Source organism: Salmo salar, chromosome ssa09 (assembly GCF_905237065.1).
Source record: "Salmo salar chromosome ssa09, Ssal_v3.1, whole genome shotgun sequence".
NCBI lineage: Eukaryota > Metazoa > Chordata > Actinopteri > Salmoniformes > Salmonidae > Salmo > Salmo salar.
This window is the reverse complement of record NC_059450.1, coordinates 146,627,008-146,646,473: the sequence shown is the minus strand read 5'-3', so window position 1 is coordinate 146,646,473 and position 19,466 is coordinate 146,627,008. Positions and strand designations below refer to the sequence as shown.

Sequence of the window (19,466 nt, the reverse complement as noted above, 5' to 3'; positions counted from 1 at the left end):
AGTGTTTTGGTGTATTCTGGTCTGTCAGTGTTCTGGTGTATTCTGGTCTGTTTCAGTGTTCTGGTGTATTCTGGTCTGTCAGTGTTCTGGTGTATTCTGGTCTGTCAGTGTTCTGGTGTATTCTGGTCTGTCAGTGTTCTGGTGTATTCTGGTCTGTTTCAGTGTTCTGGTGTATTCTGGTCTGTTTCAGTGTTCTGGTGTATTCTGGTCTGTTTCAGTGTTCTGGTGTATTCTGGTCTGTCAGTGTTCTGGTGTATTCTGGTCTGTCAGTGTTCTGGTGTATTCTGGTCTGTCAGTGTTCTGGTGTATTCTGGTCTGTCAGTGTTCTGGTGTATTCTGGTCTGTCAGTGTTCTGGTGTATTCTGGTCTGTTTCAGTGTTCTGGTGTATTCTGGTCTGTTTCAGTGTTCTGGTGTATTCTGGTCTGTCAGTGTTCTGGTGTATTCTGGTCTGTTTCAGTGTTCTGGTGTATTCTGGTCTGTCAGTGTTCAGTTGTATTCTGGTCTGTTTCAGTGTTTTGGTGTATTCTGGTCTGTCAGTGTTCTGGTGTATTCTGGTCTGTTTCAGTGTTCTGGTGTATTCTGGTCTGTCAGTGTTCTGGTGTATTCTGGTCTGTCAGTGTTCTGGTGTATTCTGGTCTGTCAGTGTTCTGGTTTATTCTGGTCTGTTTCAGTGTTCTGGTGTATTCTGGTCTGTCAGTGTTCTGGTGTATTCTGGTCTGTTTCAGTGTTCTGGTGTATTCTGGTCTGTCAGTGTTCTGGTGTATTCTGGTCTGTCAGTGTTCTGGTGTATTCTGGTCTGTCAGTGTTCTGGTGTATTCTGGTCTGTTTCAGTGTTCTGGTGTATTCTGGTCTGTCAGTGTTCTGGTGTATTCTGGTCTCTTTCAGTGTTCTGGTGTATTCTGGTCTGTTTCAGTGTTCTGGTGTATTCTGGTCTGTCAGTGTTCTGGTGTATTCTGGTCTGTCAGTGTTCTGGTGTATTCTGGTCTGTCAGTGTTCTGGTGTATTCTGGTCTGTCAGTGTTCTGGTGTATTCTGGTCTGTTTCAGTGTTCTGGTGTATTCTGGTCTGTTTCAGTGTTCTGGTGTATTCTGGTCTGTCAGTGTTCTGGTGTATTCTGGTCTGTTTCAGTGTTCTGGTGTATTCTGGTCTGCCAGTGTTCTGGTGTATTCTGGTCTGTTTCAGTGTTCTGGTGTATTCTGGTCTGTTTCAGTGTTCTGGTGTATTCTGGTCTGTTTCAGTGTTCTGGTGTATTCTGGTCTGTTTCAGTGTTCTGGTGTATTCTGGTCTGTTTCAGTGTTCTGGTGTATTCTGGTCTGTTTCAGTGTTCTGGTGTATTCTGGTCTGTCAGTGTTCTGGTGTATTCTGGTCTGTTTCAGTGTTCTGGTGTATTCTGGTCTGTTTCAGTGTTCTGGTGTATTCTGGTCTGTTTCAGTGTTCTGGTGTATTCTGGTCTGTCAGTGTTCTGGTGTATTCTGGTCTGTTTCAGTGTTCTGGTGTATTCTGGTCTGTTTCAGTGTTCTGGTGTATTCTGGTCTGTTTCAGTGTTCTGGTGTATTCTGGTCTGTCAGTGTTCTGGTGTATTCTGGTCTGTTTCAGTGTTCTGGTGTATTCTGGTCTGTTTCAGTGTTCTGGTGTATTCTGGTCTGTTTCAGTGTTCTGGTGTATTCTGGTCTGTCAGTGTTCTGGTGTATTCTGGTCTGTTTCAGTGTTCTGGTGTATTCTGGTCTGTTTCAGTGTTCTGGTGTATTCTGGTCTGTTTCAGTGTTCTGGTGTATTCTGGTCTGTTTCAGTGTTCTGGTGTATTCTGGTCTGTCAGTGTTCTGGTGTATTCTGGTCTGGAGGTCAGTCACGTGTTGTAACCAGGGAGAACACCATAATAACAACATCACTGACACCACCTACTTTACTGAGGACCTGGGAAGAGCGCTGAAATGGGAGCACACAAACACACACACGTTAACCTAACCTTAAACCTAACCTCAACCTCAACCCTAACCCCAAAAACTAACCCTAACATCAATTCCTCACACAAAGATCAATAGTGATACAGTCAATCTCTCCTCAACTTTGAGGCAGGAAAGACTGACATGCATGTTAGTAATATCTTCCCTCTGTGTACATCTACGTGCGATACGTGCTGCTTTGTTCTGGAACAACTTACCTACTGTCCTTCTTTGCCGCACATGACCACACAGCTGAGCCTACCCACTAGGGAGCCAGGCCCAGCCAATCAGAATGAGTTTTTTCTCCACAAAAGGTATTTATTACAGACATAAATACTCCTCAGCATGGACACCAGCACACTGGACACCAGCATTCCCAGTGTGCTGGTGTCCATGGTCCTAAAGTCCCAGTGGTAACTAGATGAGTCCATGGTGTGCTGGTGTCCCTGGTCCTATAGTCCCAGTGGTAACTAGATGATTCCGTGGTGTGCTGGTGTCCATGGTCCTATAGTCCCAGTGGTAACTAGATGAGTGTGTGGTGTGCTGGTGTCCCTGGTCCTATAGTCCCAGTAGTAACTAGATGAGTGTGTGGTGTGCTGGTGTCCATGGTCCTATAGTCCCAGTGGTAACTAGATGAGTGTGTAGTGTGCTGGTGTCCATGGTCCTAAAGTCCCAGTGGTAACTAGATGAGTGTGTGGTGTGCTGGTGTCCATGGTCCTAGTAAGACGATAGTAGCCCATGTGCCTCACCCTAATAATTTGGTCTATTTTGACCTCTTAATTTTGTCTAATGTTACTGTTCTGACTGCACTGCACTGTTTTTGAGAAATGGAATCATCGAATATTGTTATTGCTTTCATTGTCTGCTTATATGCCCCCTTTATTTATCCTACGGTTCTGACTTGCTGTACAGGGAGAACACTGTAAGAACGACCCATGTTCTGAATTATGTCGCTGTACATTTCAAAAGTGCTGAACAAATAGCTATATTGACTATGTCCGTCCTGGCTCGCTCATTAATTTCAATCGAAATTACGGATTGCCTCTTATCTGCTTGTCGTCTCCTTATGCCATAGTTTGTATATCTCAGTTGTCAGTAGAAACCACATTTGTTTAAGCAAGTCAGCCATATCAGCTATGTTTTTTTTAAAGTCAGTAAATGAGGCTGAATGAACTGTTTCGCTGCCAGACAAGGCTCTGCTGATAGCCAGGTGTAGGGGGTGTTGGGACTGCTGTTTGCCCCACCAAGATATATATGCTAAAATTGCCACTGTACTGTATAGTCCCAGTGGTAACTAGATGAGTCCATGGTGTGCTGGTGTCCCTGGTCCTATAGTCCCAGTGGTAACTAGATGAGTCCGTGGTGTGCTGGTGTCCATGGTCCTAAAGTCCCAGTGGTAACTAGATGAGTGTGTGGTGTGCTGGTGTCCCTGGTCCTATAGTCCCAGTGGTAACTAGATGAGTCCATGGTGTGCTGGTGTCCCTGGTCCTAAAGTCCCAGTGGTAACTAGATGAGTGTGTGGTGTGCTGGTGTCCATGGTCCTATAGTCCCAGTGGTAACTAGATGAGTGTGTGGTGTGCTGGTGTCCCTGGTCCTATAGTCCCAGTGGTAACTAGATGAGTGTGTGGTGTGCTGGTGTCCATGGTCCTATAGTCCCAGTGGTAACTAGATGAGTGTGTGGTGTGCTGGTGTCCCTGGTCCTATAGTCCCAGTGGTAACTAGATGAGTGTGTGGTGTGCTGGTGTCCATAGTCCTATAGTCCCAGTAGTAACTAGATGAGTGTGTGGTGTGCTGGTGTCCATGGTCCTACGGGAGCTCTGTTTGATGTATTCACATATTGATATATGACTGGCAGCTCAGAATGATTAGACTGCCTGCTGTCATTGGGTCAAAGGGATGTCTCACCTTTAGAGTGTGTCTTTTCCTGGCCACGCACAACGCATCAGTGTGTGTGTGTGTGTGTGTGTGTGTGTGTGTGTGTGTGTGTGTGTGTGTGTGTGTGTGTGTGTGTGTGTGTGTGTGTGTGTGTGTGTGTGTGTATGTGTGTGTGTATCGTACATGTATACTTGTTATGACAGTAAATGTAAAAGTCTTAAGCAGTGTTATTAATAAACAGGGACTCTTATTAACAACTGCTCAGGTTTCCAGCATCACACACAGCAGACATAGAATCTACACTCGTGACAGTAGCTCGGTCCCAAAGGGTTTGTCTGAGAATCTCTGATCGGAATTGAAGCCTCTCGGTGGTATTCCCATCTGAGTATTCATCACCACCCCCCTCCCTCCCACCCCCACCCCACCCCACCTCTGCTCAGCTGTGTGTATGCCCTCCTCCCACTTCTCAGTGGAAAGGTCAAAGGTTAGAAGCCAAAGTGGTGATAAATACTTCCAGGTCATCTCTTGCTCCAAAGGTCAGAGATGTCCATTAGGAACCGTAACATACCTTCCTAAAATGGCTGAAACAATGAATCAGTTCAAACTTTGTCAGTTCAGTTCACCCAGCTCTCTCTCTCCATTAGCCTGTCTTTCCTCCTCTCTGTCTTCCACTCTCTCCTTAGTAACAGACATGCCACACACACACACACACACACACACACACACACACACACACACACACACACACACACACACACACACACACACACACACACACACACACACACACACACACACACACACACACACACACACACACACATATATCATATGCTGGGTGTTGTTGTGATTGTGAAATGCATGGATCTATTTTTAGAGGAATAGAGAACCTTCCCTGGTGCTGATCAGATTTCAGCTCTGCTCTCCTGAATCGATCTCTTGTCCTACAGCACAGTGCTTTGGCTCTCTCAGCCCTAAACTCATTTAGTTGACATTCTGAAGTGGAATAATCTCATTAGGCTGTTGTTTGGTGTTGGCCACAGTAGACTGGAGCAGAGGTTGCCTCTCTGTAAAGGAACACAGACAGTAAGCTGTGCCAGCTGAGTGCTCTGTAGACATGTGTAAAATGGAGCGATTATTCAAGGGCTCCACCATCATTCTATCGGCTTCCTTCTGACTCCTCTGACTATTCCTGCGTGTGTGTGTGTCTGCAGAAACAGGCCAAACTGGTTCATTTACTAGTGTTTCTAGATTAATCTGATGTGTGTCTACCAGGAGGCACTCTGTTTCTATTTATTTTCTTTGGGTTAGACCAGGGAGGTAGAGAGAGAGGTAGAGAGAGAGGTAGAGAGAGAGGTAGAGAGAGGTAGAGAGAGAGGTAGAGAGAGAGGTAGAGAGAGAGAGGTAGAGAGAGAGAGGTAGAGACAGAGAGAGAGACAGAGAGAGAGACAGAGAGAGAGACAGTGAGAGAGACAGAGAGAGAGACAGAGAGAGAGACAGAGAGGTAGAGAGAGAGGTAGAGACAGAGAGACAGAGAGAGAGAGAGAGAGAGAGAGAGAGAGAGAGAGAGACAGAGAGAGAGACAGAGAGAGAGAGAGACAGAGAGAGACAGAGAGAGAGAGAGAGGTAGCGAGAAAGAGGTAGAGAGAGAGAGAGAGAGAGAGAGAGAGAGAGAGGTAGAGACAGAGACAGAGAGAGAGAGACAGAGAGAGAGAGAGAGAAGGTAGCGAGAAAGATGTAGAGAGAGAGAGAGAAGGAGGGAGGCTGTTACATTCCTGAAGTCTAAGCAGGCTGGAGTGATTCTGCTGTTTAATGTAAACACAGGGGAGGGACCGACTGGCACAATGATTCATGTAAGAGGTGGAGGAGGATGGTAGAGATAGACAGGGATCGAGAGATAGTAGGGAGGGAGAGAGGGGGGGTGGGAGGGAGAGAGAGAGAGAGGTAAAGAGATGTGTGGTTTCTCCCTACTGTGCGAGTTAGTTCTGGTCTGTAGGTTTGATTAAAAGGTAAGTGGTGCCAGACCACACCATTCTCTTGTCCCAATAAACACTGAAACTGTCTGCTGAATGGAGAGTATCATTTCTCTTTTCCTTTCCTCTCACATCTTCCCCTTATCTCTTCATTCCAGTCAGAGGCAGTCAGACAAGCTGTTTGCAGTAGACACAAAGGTGGAAGAAATGGCATTGAAAAACATTGGATCAATAGACTACCCTTTTTCAGCATGGATAAGACAGGTCACAAGTACTACTATAGGGCTCTTCAGTCTGTAGAGTGGGTGAGTATAGATCTGTGGTGAGGCTGACATCTGCTGGTGAACACTGATACTGCAATTTGGTGTTATAATTACACCATACTATAACATGGAAGGGCAACTTTGATGGGGGTGGGGGCCACAAAAAAAAACTGAACTCATCATTAGGGGCCACACTGGCTCATGGGTCTACATACCCACATCCATACCCACACATGCAGCCAGAGCCGGCCCTAGCCTTTTGGGGGTCCTAAGTGAAATGTATTGGGAAAAGCTGCAGATTCACCTTGTGTAGTCTACCTTTAGTCTAACTTGAAACAGTAAATTAAGCCCCCGACTGAGTTCCAAACAGAATTGATCCACAGTCCTACAAAAGGGCTGTGTGTTGTCAACAGCTCCACCAGTTATTTATAGCAAAGTAGACCATTTTTAATAGGTATTAAAAAGTTGAAAGACATAATTTAACATTAATAACTTATTCATAACTTCTATAAAAGAATACAAATATTATGTGCCCTCAAGATTACCTTACATGAGAACAACATATTTCATGTAAATATTTACAAAAAAATGTTGAATATAATTCCAAAAAGAATCAAGACACATTGTTACACACGTTCAGCGTTCGTCTTCTGCTCACAAACAGTGAAAAACCAGCACCTGTAAGTCCTTAAATCTGGAATTCGTAGAGGTAAAACTGCCACGTCCGTTTGCGATATTACAACAACAAAGACGTTACTTCAAACAAAGAACAGCGTTTTTTCCCCCTCTGACATCATTTCACGTGCGATAGAAAACCAGAGCATGTATGTTCATCTGCCCCATTTAAAAAAAACAAGTGGCGCCGTTTCACCAAATCTCAGCTTAAAAACCAGTTTAGACTGGCAGTAATACAGTTGAAGTCGGAAGTTTACATACACTTTAGCCAAATACATTTAAACTCAGTTTCACAATTCCTGACATTTAATCCTAGTAGAAATTCCCTGTTTTAGATCAGTTAGGATCACCACTTTATTTTAAGAATATGAAATGTCAGAATAATAGTAGAGAGTGATTTATTTCAGCTTTTATTTCTTTCATCACATTCCCAGCGGGTCAGAAGTTTACATACACTCAATTAGTATTTGGTTGCATTGCCTTTAAAATTGTTTAACTTGGGTCAAACATTTAGGGTAGCCTTCCACAAGCTTCCACAAATTTTGGCCCATTCCTCCTGACAGATCTGGTGTAACTGAGTTAGGTTTGTAGGCCTCCTTGCTCGCACACGCTTTTTCAGTTGTGCCCACAAATTTTCTATAGGATTGAGGTCAGGGATTTGTGATGACCACTCCAATACCTTGACTTTGTTGTCCTTAAGCCATTTTGCCACAACTTTGGAAGTATGCTTGGGGTCATTGTCTATTTGGAAGACCCATTTGCAACCAAGCTTTAACTTCCTGACTGATGTCTTGAGATGTTGCTTCAATATATCCACATAATGTTTCTTCCTCATGATGCCACCTATTTTGTGAAGCGCACCAGTCCCTCCTGCAGCAAAGCACCCCCACAACATGATGCTGCCACCCCCGTGCTTCACGGTTGGGATGGTGTTCTTCGGCTTGCAAGCGTCCCCCTTTTTCCTCCAAAAATAACGATGGTCATTATGGCCAAACAGTTTCATCAGACCAGAGGACATTTCTCCAAAAAGTACGATCTTTGTCCCCATGTGCAGTTGCAAACCGTAGTCTGGGTTTTTTATGGCGGTTTTGGAGCAGTAGCTTCTTCCTTGCTGAGCGGCCTTTCAGGTTATTTCAATATAGGACTCGTTTTACTGTGGATATAGATACTTTTGTACCTGTTTCCTCCAGCATCTTTACAAGGTCCTTTGCTGTTGTTCTGGGATTGATTTTTACTTTTCGCACCAAAGTGCGTTCGTCTCTAGGAGACTGAAGGCGTCTCCTTCCTGAGTGTTATGACGGCAGCAAGGTCCCATGGTGTTTATACTTGCATACTATTGTTTGTACAGATGAACGTGGTACCTTGAGGAATTTGGAAATTGCTCCCAAGGATGAACCAGACTTGCGGAGGTTTACACATTTTTTTGCTGAGGTCTTGGCTGATTTCTTTTGATATTCCAATGATGTCAAGCAAAGAGGCACTGAGTTTGAAGGTAGGCCTTGAAATACATCCACAGGTACACTTCCAATTGACTCAAATGATGTCAATTAGCCTATCAGAAGCTTCTAAAGCCATGACATCATTTTCTGGAATTTTCCAAGCTGTTTAAAGGCACAGTCAACTTAGTGTATGTAAACTTCTGACCCACTGGAATTGTGATGCAGTGAATTATAAGTGAAATAATCTGTCTGTAAACAATTGTTGGAAAACTTACTTGTGTCATGCATGCACTAACCGACATGCCAAAACTATAGTTTGTTAACAAGACATTTCTGGAGTGGTGGAACATTTTTATTTAATGATTCCAACCTAAGTGTATGTAAACTTCCCACTTCAACTGTGTGTGGGGTGGACTCGGACCTTCTGGGAGATGCTGGTATAGGATCTGAAGTAAGATCTACTACGGACAGACACATTCACTTCCAGTATTCACTTCCAGTATTCACTTCTAGTATTCACATCCAGTATTCATCAGTCAGTTGAATACAGTCAACCCCTGATAAGTGCTCACTGGATAAGTGTACACTTCTCTAAAGTGCAGTGCATGTCTCTAGTCCTAATACAAACACAATACAAATACTAGATATGTTGCCTTGGATACTACATACCCTACATACCCTGGTTTAGTGCACACATTGAGGACAGTCATTGCACTTCTAGTTTTCATTGGTTATTCTGTGGAACTAAGTCATTTGAACATACTAGTTAAATATTTATACAATTGTCAGTCTTCCTCAACAACGTGAAAACACCCCTGAACTCCAGCTTACCATCCAGCGTGTAGAGGAAAGCTAACATAGTTTCCAACAGCAACAAGTCCACGCAATGGTTAGGTCACCTCAGAAACCCCTTTACCATGTCCCATTAGAAGGCAGTATCCAATGAGTTCAGATTTGTAATTATCATATCAAATGGTAGAACCTTACACATTCTGCCTTCCAAATGTTCAAGTTTCTGGGTTCCTTCAGGTCAGCTGTACATTTCTGGGAAGCAGAGAAGAAGAAAGTGAGGAGACGAAGAAAGAGAAGAGAGGAAAAGAGAGAGGAGAAGAAGAAAGAGAGAAGAAAAAAGAGAGGAGAGGAAGAAAGAGAGAAGAAGAAGAAAGAGAGGAGAGGAAAAAGGAGAGGAGAGGAAGAAAGAGAGGAGAGGAAGAAAGAGAGGAGAAGAAGAAAGAGAGGAGAGGAAGAAAGAGAGGAGAAGAAGAAAGAGAAGAGAGGAAGAAAGAGAGGAGAGGAAGAACGAGAGAAGAAGAAGAAAGAGAAGAAGAAGAAAGAGAGGGGAGGAAGAAAGAGAGGAGAGGAAGAAAGAGAGGAGAAGAAGAAAGAGAAGAGAGGAAGAAAGAGAGGAGAGGAAGAAAGAGAGAAGAAGAAGAAAGAGGAGAAGAAAGAGAGGAGGAAGAAAGAGAGAAGAAGAAAGAGGAGAAGAAAGAGAGGAGAGGAAGAAAGAGAAGAGAGGAAGAAAGAGAGGAGAGGAAGAAAGAGAGGAGAAGAAGAAAGAGAGGAGAGGAAGAAAGAGAGGAGAAGAAGAAAGAGAAGAGAGGAAGAAAGAGAGGAGAGGAAGAACGAGAGAAGAAGAAGAAAGAGAAGAAGAAGAAAGAGAGGAGAGGAAGAAAGAGAGGAGAAGAAGAAAGAGAAGAGAGGAAGAAAGAGAGGAGAGGAAGAAAGAGAGAAGAAGAAGAATGAGGAGAAGAAAGAGAGGAGGAAGAAAGAGAGGAGGAAGAAAGAGAGGAGAAGAATGAAACAAAACAAAACAATTTTTACTACTTGGCCAGTTCAGTTGCACCGGTTATCTAAACCAATACCAAGCTTCTGATCTTATCCCACTGGGCACAGACGTCAGTTCAACATCTAGTTCTGATTTACATTTGGTCGAGTAGTCAACTAATGTGAAATCAACGTGAATTCAATGTGAAATCAACAAGAAAATTCACCATGTCATTGGATTCAGGTTCAAAGTTGGATGAAAAAAAGACAAAATGCCCTTACGTTGATTACATTTTGCAAATCCAATTAGTTTTCCACGTTGATTCAACGTCATCACATCCTTTTTTGGGGGTTGACACGACGTGGAAACAATGTTGACTGAGCCAGTTTTTTCCCAGTGGGATGTATTTATCCTGTGAGTTTGAGTGAAACAGTGAAACAGATACTCACTCCTCTGAACTTGCTGCTCCCTTCCCTCCTGGAGAAACAGAAAGATATAGACGGGTTGGTTGTTTAGCAAAAAAACGGATTCGTGTGCAACTATGCGGTAAAACAGACAGGGTTGGTTGTTTAGCAACACAACAGACAGGGTTGGCTTAGACTGTTGACATCATGCCAACTATATTTAGTCTCTAAATGTTTATTGAAAAAGAAATACATTTTCACAATGAACACTTGTCTCTCAATACATAGTTACAGTTGTTGGTTAGCTATCTCAAAACAAGACATGGTATCAACAATAACATACAACGAGCTGAAACGAGACACCTACGAGTCCCCACACGGCAGCTTCTTGTCATTTTTGCTAGCTAACGGACCTTTCAGAATTATAGCAACACACACCTTCCATGCCACATCGATGCGCATAACGTTGTCCGCCAACCCATCTGTATGTTTTATGAATTTATAGATATTTATATTTTATCCTGCCGGTCCCATTTCCATGGGACAATACTGTCTGTCTCCTCTATCACAAGTAATGTCATCCTTACCTTGATTACCTCTGGCTGTCTGAGCCTTGTTTTTCTTGCTGCTAAATCCCAGAACCAGGAAGCACAGCAGAACAGCAGCGATCACAGAGACAGCAGAGATCACAGAGACAACAGAGAGATCAGGTGGCCTGCCTATAGTAAATAAATACAATATACGTAAGGTTTCAAATGTATTTACTTGACAGAAATGTATAATGTTATACATTTAATGACAGTGATAGAGACACAGTATCTCAGTCCTCACAGACAGTGCGTTCCTGTGAGAGGGCGGCCCCTACAGCACAGCTGAGGTTCAGCCGGAGTCCGGAGGAGCAGTTGACAGATATGGAACGGACGACAGAGAACAGCATAGAGACCGGGTCTCTTCCCCAACCACTGCTGTTCACTACTCTCCAGTGGCTCTGGTTAAGAGGAGGGTTCAGGCTCCACTCAACATCCCTAGGAGGGTAACCGTTGTCGGAGGAACATGTCACCAAGCAGATGCCGTTGTCACAGGCCACTGTTACATCGGGGATGCTGTAGTTGGCTGTAGAGGGGGGAGATGGAACGGGAGGAGAGCGGAGCGAGAGAAGGAAAGGATTTGATATTTTCTTGGTTTTACTTCCTCTAACTGAAAACACTAAACAAGGGCAAAACAACACAAGCCGGTCTAAGTGATAGCCAATTATAGCTTTCGTTTTGTCTTCTCTTTTCAGTGAATGTATCTATGGTTTGGGCTATTACAAGCACACATCTGACAGAACCAGCTTTTCCCCCTCATCCAGAAAGCTATGTTCCACATGTAGGAGAATAAAACAGAAAAATGAATTAAACACAAACATGGTAAGAGAGTTTGAACTGAGGTAATGTTACCTGTCACATTGAGATGTATGTTCTTGTCGTCGTTCGTGGTTGGGTATCCGATGTGGCATTCGTACAGCCCCTCATCTGACGGCCGTATACTCCACAGCTTCATTGTTCCCTGTGTGTGGTCTACTTGAGTACGGTTTGCATACTCTGGGTGAGGGGATGGTAAGTCCCTCGTCTTATGGTAGCCATTAATGAACTCGGCTGGGTCATATCTCTGTACATACAGGTGGATTGGGAGTCTCTGGACGTCAGAGGTACAGGGGAGGGTCACAGCCCCACCCACCTCTCCTATCACCATGGTGACATCTGAGAGAGAGGGAGAAAGAGGTTAGAGGTTGGGGGATGGTAGACATTAGGGAGTTCCTTTTTTTCCCCCCTCCCTTATCTATCTGACACATTTGCCCTTTTCTCTCGTCTGAAAGTGTCTGGTACATTCCCTTCTACTGAATAGATAACATTATGGTTCAGATGTTATTGCAAATCCAATCTTACAGGGAAATCGTACACAGACACACACATGCAGGCATGCACACACACACACACGCACTCAGCCAAGTATCTCCAACAGTAAAGCTCTGATCAGATAAAGTGGCAGGTATCACGATGTCACTTGATTCAATTCTTACCTTCACTTTGAATGAACTGAATCGATAGCAGGAATAAGGTGACACACCTGTAAACCATAACAACATTACAATCAGCTGAGTACTGTTAGGTGAGGTCACTGGCATGGTTACCGGAAGCATTCGTATTTCCTAATAACCTGTTTCCAGAAAGACACTCATAAATGTGTTTCAGGAATGTACTGTATACCAAGGAAACACAGAGAACACTGAAATTCCGCTGGAGACCCACAGCGACATTCTCTCTATCGGATACTGTCACCACACACTCATGTAAACAAGCTGTGACGAAATCTGACTCTAGATAGTGGGAAAGCACTCTCCAAATTAAATATTATTCTTAGTAAAAAACGTATCATTGTATCAAAATGAACCAATACAGTTGCATGTAAATCAAGTATGCCAACGGCTGCAAATAACCAAGATTTCAAGATACACCTCAGCCACAGTCCCGCCATGAGTACTACTTACAGTGAGTACTACTTACCGAAGCAGGCGACACGCACACATTCCATAGTCCTGCAGAAAACACAGACACATTAGTTCAAACAGCAGTACTCACAACCAATGATCAGGTTTCATATGATCACATTCATATCATGGTAAATATATACTCAGAAATGACACGAGCGTTTGCTTATTAATCCTCAGCTAATATGGTGAGATACAAAAAGTAATTAAGAAAAAAATCTTCATTCTATATTTATTATAATAACCAAGTTAAGGAAATGAATGAGCATTGAGAGATATTCTGTCTCTATGTTTACTCTGTTCCCTAACAGTCAGTCAAGAAAACCCTAAGGGAAATCCCAAGACAAGGGAGTTACTTCAGGAAATTCTTTGCTACTGTGTGGTAGGCCTAAACACAGGGCCCAGTTTTTCAAAAGTTATCTACTCGTATTTCAGCTATAGGATAGGATTAAATGCATAGAAATATAATTAATAGAACGGTTAGTCCCCATTCAAGTCAATGATTTGTCTATTCTATTCATTCTATTTCTATGCATTTAATCCTAACCAATAGGTGAAATCCAGATATATAACTTTTTAAAAACTGTGTCCAGTTGATGAGTTTGCTATCTAGACAATCTTACGGCGCTGTACTAGTGCCTCGTGAGATATTTGTGTTCATGGTTATTGATTCATCTCAGGGATTGGTGGTTAAGGATAGGAGTTCAGAGTTGTGGGTTTGGTTGATTTAACGTTAATCTGAAGAGAATCAAACAACAATTCCGTTCCTCAATCGTGTGTCTTTTACACATTGTCTTGCAAGGACTTTATTATGTGTTAATTACTTGAGTGTAAAGATATAAAACGATGGCATCGGTAGAATGTGACAAGCCAGAGGATTGTGCGGGGGCAGACGAAGGGAACTGGCTTGGTTGTCAGATAAATTTCTAATTTATAAACCAGGGGGAATCCCCAGAAATATACATCTCCATTGTTATGGCATCAGCTTGTAGGATGAGTTTCATGAACACAGGTTACAGTATCAACAGTACAGAAGAACTGTATATTGTTGCAGTATATTACATATATTGCTATAATGCACACACATGAAAACAATCATATATAAACACAACATAAGCTTGCACGTGTCTGCATTCGGGTGCATTCCTATACCTTCATGGTCAACTGAGCATGTAGCAAACAGTAGTTTCACACAGACGGTTTTGTTATGCTGCAGTGAGAGTGAGTGGAAAAGGGTTGGTACTAGAAAACGCGGAGTGAGAAGTTTATGTTCATGTTTACTGTGTTACTCAGATAGCGGTCAATACAAACTGATATCCATTATGAAATGTGGTAGTTTTATCAAAACACAAAAGATGAAAACTTCAGAATAATCTGACCATATCTAGGTGAAATCCACTGTGTGAAAATGTTTCACTTATCCAAGTGATTGACAATGTTTGCAAATAAGCAATTGCAAAAATATATAATGCACTGCCCATGCAACACGATTTACATATTAAACCACTTCGACAGAGATGATGATACACGTTTATTTAAAATATATAATATGATACTACCGATGTTTTACACAGGCAGCCCAATTTTGCCAATAATTTGTCTTTTGACCAATCAGAATATATCAGAATTGGGCTGCCTGTGTAAATGCAGCCAATGTCCAGTCAGTTTCTATGGCTCCATAATCTGTTGGCTACATGTCTCCAGATACTACAGTCAACCCTAAGAGTAGGAGTCACATCTCTACAGCTATTGTTTTGGTTAATAACCTGAAACACCAACAACCTCCATTCATTCAAGATATATGATATAGTAGGTAAAACTGAATACCATAATCTTACATTATTTAATTAAACTGCTTCACCTTAACCTGCACTGTATTATCTAAGTAAATCTACAACAACAATAGCACATCCACTACAAGCCAGTCTGGAAGAGCTGTAAATATTTGTAACAGTTATAAAGCCTATGAGGGGGAAATAAAGACATTCTTACCGCAGTCATGCTTTGCCTTTCTTAGCAGCCGTAATCGAGTGTGAAGTCGGAGAGGTTGGCATGTGATCTGTTCTCAGCACAGACAATCAGCCCCTCTTCCTTAAGCATTCTGGGGGTGTGGCTTTAGCCAGGGAAAGTCCTTTTTGCTCTTCTAGTTTACTAATGTTGCCATTGTAGCATACAGCAGTTTATCAGAATGTTGTCCCTTTTCACAGCAGGGTGTGTTCCTCTTGTGTGAGTGCTGTGGGGGTGGGGTTAAGTTAAGACTTTCACTTCCCTATATACACAACTGTTCAAAAGTTTCAGAACACCTACTCATTCAAGGGTTTTTCTTTATTTTTACTATTTTCTACATTGTAGAATAATAGTGAAGACATCAAAACGATGAAATAACACATTTGGAATCATGTAGTAACCAAAAAAGTGTTTAACAAATCAAAATATATTTTATAGTAGCCATCCTTTGCCTTGATGACAGCTTTGCACACTCTTGGCATTCTCTCAACCAGCTTCATGAGGTAGTCACCTGGAATGCATTTCAATTAACAGGTGTGCCTTCTTAAAAGTTAATTTGTGGAATTTATTTCCTTCTTAATGCGTTTATTTATTTAACCTTTATTTAACTAGGCAAGTCAGTTACGAACAAATTCTTATTTACAATGACGGCCTACCCCGGATGACGCTGGGCCAATTGTGCTGTACCGTTACCTCCTGTATATAGCCTCCTCACGTTTACTCTGTACCGGTACCTCCTGTAAATAGCCTCCTCACGTTTACTCTGTACCGGTACCCCCTGTATATAGCCTCCTCACATTTACTCTGTACCGGTACCCCCTGTATATAGCCTCCTCACATTTACTCTGTACCAGTACCCCCTGTATATAGCCTCCTCACATTTTCTCAGTACCGGTACCCCCTGTATATAGCCTCCTCACATTTACTCTGTACTGGTACCTCCTGTAAATAGCCTCCTCACATTTACTCTGTACTGGTACCCCCTGTAAATAGCCTCCTCACATTTACTCTGTACCGGTACCTCCTGTAAATAGCCTCCTCACATTTACTCTGTACCGGTACCTCCTGTAAATAGCCTCCTCACATTTACTCTGTACTGGTACCTCCTGTATATAGCCTCCTCACATTTACTCTGTACTGGTACCCCCTGTATATAGCCTCCTCACATTTACTCTGTACCGGTACCCCCTGTATATAGCCTCCTCACATTTACTCTGTACCGGTACCTCCTGTAAATAGCCTCCTCACATTTACTCTGTACCGGTACCCCCTGTATATAGCCTCCTCACATTTACTCTGTACCGGTACCCCCTGTATATTGCCTCCTCACATTTACTCTGTACCGGTACCCCTGTAAATAGCCTTGCTAATGTTATTTTTTTTGCTGCTCCTTTATTTCTTTATTTCTTTATTTAAAAAATGTTATTCAGTTTATTTTAGTAAATACTTTCTTAACACTTTTTTTCTTCTTAAAACTGCATTGTTGGTTCATGGCTTGTAAGTAACACTGTAAGGTCTACACCTATTGTATTCGGCGCATGTGACATATACAATTTGATTTGATTTGATTTTGGAGAGAATGTTGTTTGAACAAATGGTGTTGCATAGTGATGTATGCCTCAGGGAATGTTCCGGGGTTTCCTGTCCTGATGTCAAAGAGAAACACAGGCGCAGACTAATTATATCCTACTAATATAGGGAAACACATTTAAAGCCACTTCGTTACCGAAGTGACCTTTTCGTAGAAAGTTAGGAGAACTTACACAACCGGTTAGGAGACTAGGGTTAAGGTTAGAAAAAGGGTTAGGGTTAGCAAAAATGCTCTCCGAACCTGCTACGAAAATAACTTTGTATCGAAGTGGCATGAAAAGAGTGTGACCTACCTAATACACTGTACCCACCCTTATCTGGTATAATCAGTGAAGTGAGTAATTCACTCTGTGTCCTGAAGAAGCGTGATTTACTTGGGGGAATGATTCTTCCGTTTGGTAGATTTTGAGTCATGTAGTTTATCAGTGCTGCTCCAGCGATAAAACATTCTAGATGCTGCATACAGCAACACACTAGCCAGGTGGATACCTACTGCAGTGTCTGCACCCAGGTCTCAGCTGTTCAGCAACACTCTAACCAGGTGGATACCTACTGCAGTGTCTGCACCCAGGTCTCAGCTGTTCAGCAACACTCTAACCAGGTGGATACCTACTGCAGTGTCTACACCCAGGTCTCAGCTGTTCAGCAACACTCTAACCAGGTGGATACTAACTGCAGTGTCTACACCCAGGTCTCAGCTGTTCAGCAACACTCTAACCAGGTGGATACTAACTGCAGTGTCTACACCCAGGTCTCAGCTGTTCAGCAACACTCTAACCAGGTGGATACCTACTGCAGTGTCTACACCCAGGTCTCAGCTGTTCAGCAACACTCTAACCAGGTGGATACTAACTGCAGTGTCTACACCCAGGTCTCAGCTGTTCAGCAACACTCTAACCAGGTGGGGACTAACTGCAGTGTCTACACCCAGGTCTCAGCTGTTCAGCAACACTCTAACCAGGTGGATACTAACTGCAGTGTCTACACCCAGGTCTCAGCTGTTCAGCAACACTCTAACCAGGTGGATACTAACTGCAGTGTCTACACCCAGGTCTCAGCTGTTCAGCAACACTCTAACCAGGTGGATACTAACTGCAGTGTCTACACCCAGGTCTCAGCTGTTCAGCAACACTCTAACCAGGTGGGGACTAACTGCAGTGTCTACACCCAGGTCTCAGCTGTTCAGCAACACTCTAACCAGGTGGATACTAACTGCAGTGTCTACACCCAGGTCTCAGCTGTTCAGCAACACTCTAACCAGGTGGATACTAACTGCAGTGTCTACACCCAGGTCTCAGCTGTTCAGCAACACTCTAACCAGGTGGATACTAACTGCAGTGTCTACACCCAGGTCTCAGCTGTTCAGCAACACACTAACCAGGTGGATACCAACTTCAGTGTCTACACCCAGGTCTCAGCTGTTCAGCAACACTCTAACCAGGTGGATACTAACTGCAGTGTCTACACCCAGGTCTCAGCTGTTCAGCAACACTCTAACCAGGTGGATACTAACTGCAGTGTCTACACCCAGGTCTCAGCTGTAAGCATACACACACAAGTTCTCATACCCCCAAACCACGTACCTAACTGCTAAAGAATGTGTTAGGATGAGGCTTTCCTCCCCTCCATTCAGGCTACAGATATCAGACGATCAGATCAGACCATGCTGACACAGTATGCAGCATGAGGGCTAAACTCAGACACGAACAGAGGTGTGGTAAACCTCAATACAAACATGAACTGCAGAAACTCCCTACCAACTCATCACACCGATTACCTCGGCACACACACACACACACACGCACACACACGTTAAAGGAAGTGAGGAGCTCTTACTCCGTGGCTGAGGGATGAGATCATAAAAACCATAAGAATAACTTCAAAAGAAAACAAAGAAGGGGCTTCCGGGAAAGGGTGGCCATCTATTTATATTGAAAGGGATTCCCTTAATTTCCTACATTCTTTAAAACGAGAAACAGAGCTCTACTGCTGACATCTCCATATTCATAATGTCATAAGAACTTCCTCTGCAGAAGGCAGACTATACTTTCTTCCTAGCTCCCTCTTTAAAACATAATAAAAAGTAGAATAAACAACTATCTTAGTCCTGACCTGACAGTTTATGAAAGTGATTTGATATTAAAAATAAATGGTCTGAAATGTTCCACGAGCAGGACCATCCACACTACACTAGGCTGTGCTGAACCTCTACAAGGACTCACTATTACAACTATGCCTGCCATTTTAGCCTTGATGTGTTCTTCCCTCATAAAGACTGATTCAAAAATTCTGAAAACTATTCTGATGTGAACCAGCTGGAAATGTTTCACTACTATAAATTACACTAGTACATTATACAATCCAGAGAGAATTGAAACCTCAAGCTAAACTATGAAAAAGCCATGTGATATGTTCCATTTGCTTTAGCTTCTCCAATAACCATTATTATGCCGCCCATGTGATTTTTCTCTGGTCTATAATATCACACAGTCAGGGGCTGTTCTCCTGAATGGGCCTTGCTGGGTGAACCTTCTGAGTCTGAATCCTGCCATTTGAGCCGTGCCCTAGGAAACTAAGAAACACCGAAGCATCCTCCTAGCCAACATGCATTCCTGTCTCAGTTACATCATACCGGCTGGCATACATCAGATAGGTACTTTATAGCATTGACTTGCAAGCAGTGGCTTGTTGCCGGGTCAGTGATGAAGGACTAGAGATGATGAATGGAGCTTGTTTTTATTTAATTCCATGATGGTGATTTTATTTATTGCTGTTGAACTTTCTGAAATTGGAATTCCATGTAGAGGCCAGATCTACAGAGTTACATTTTTCCTTCCACTTTGACATTACAGAGTATTTTGTGTAAATTGTAGAATGTTTTTGTTGTTGAATTAAATCAATTTTTACCCCCCTTTGTAACACAACTAACTGTAGAAAAAGTCAAGGGACGTGAATACTTTCTGAAGGTACTGTTCGTCAATCACTCCAGTACACCTGCACAT

The 19,466-nt window shown here is 42.9% G+C and overlaps 1 protein-coding gene across 2 annotated transcripts; it reads right to left on the bottom strand.

Annotated features, from left to right (window-relative positions):
- Positions 1-8,435: 8,435 nt before the first annotated feature.
- Positions 8,436-15,122, bottom strand: LOC106613207 (T-lymphocyte activation antigen CD80). Of its 2 annotated transcripts, none has more exons than XM_014215238.2 (8): positions 14,860-15,122; positions 12,884-12,915; positions 12,400-12,446; positions 11,777-12,079; positions 11,169-11,450; positions 10,925-11,056; positions 10,383-10,410; positions 8,436-9,212 (listed from the first exon to the last, which is right to left on the bottom strand). In XM_014215238.2, the coding sequence occupies exons 1-8, from the start codon at positions 14,866-14,868 to the stop codon at positions 9,194-9,196; spliced, it is 852 nt and encodes a 283-aa protein (XP_014070713.1). In that variant the 5' UTR covers positions 14,869-15,122; the 3' UTR covers positions 8,436-9,193. The 2 variants fall into 2 exon arrangements, with proteins under 2 accessions (XP_014070713.1, XP_014070714.1); XM_014215239.2 differs by having other exon boundaries at positions 10,925-10,965.
- Between the last annotated feature and the right edge of the window lie 4,344 nt (positions 15,123-19,466).

What these genes read in the sequence shown, in the direction of transcription:
- LOC106613207 (XM_014215238.2), bottom strand. An exon ending in CTCACAGGAACGCACTGTCT is followed by an intron (nt 11,057 to 11,168) that starts GTGAGGACTGAG and finishes TATTTACTATAG; the next exon opens with GCAGGCCACCTGATCTCTCT. An exon ending in GACAGCCAGAGGTAATCAAG is followed by an intron (nt 10,411 to 10,924) that starts GTAAGGATGACA and finishes CTGTTTCTCCAG; the next exon opens with GAGGGAAGGGAGCAGCAAGT.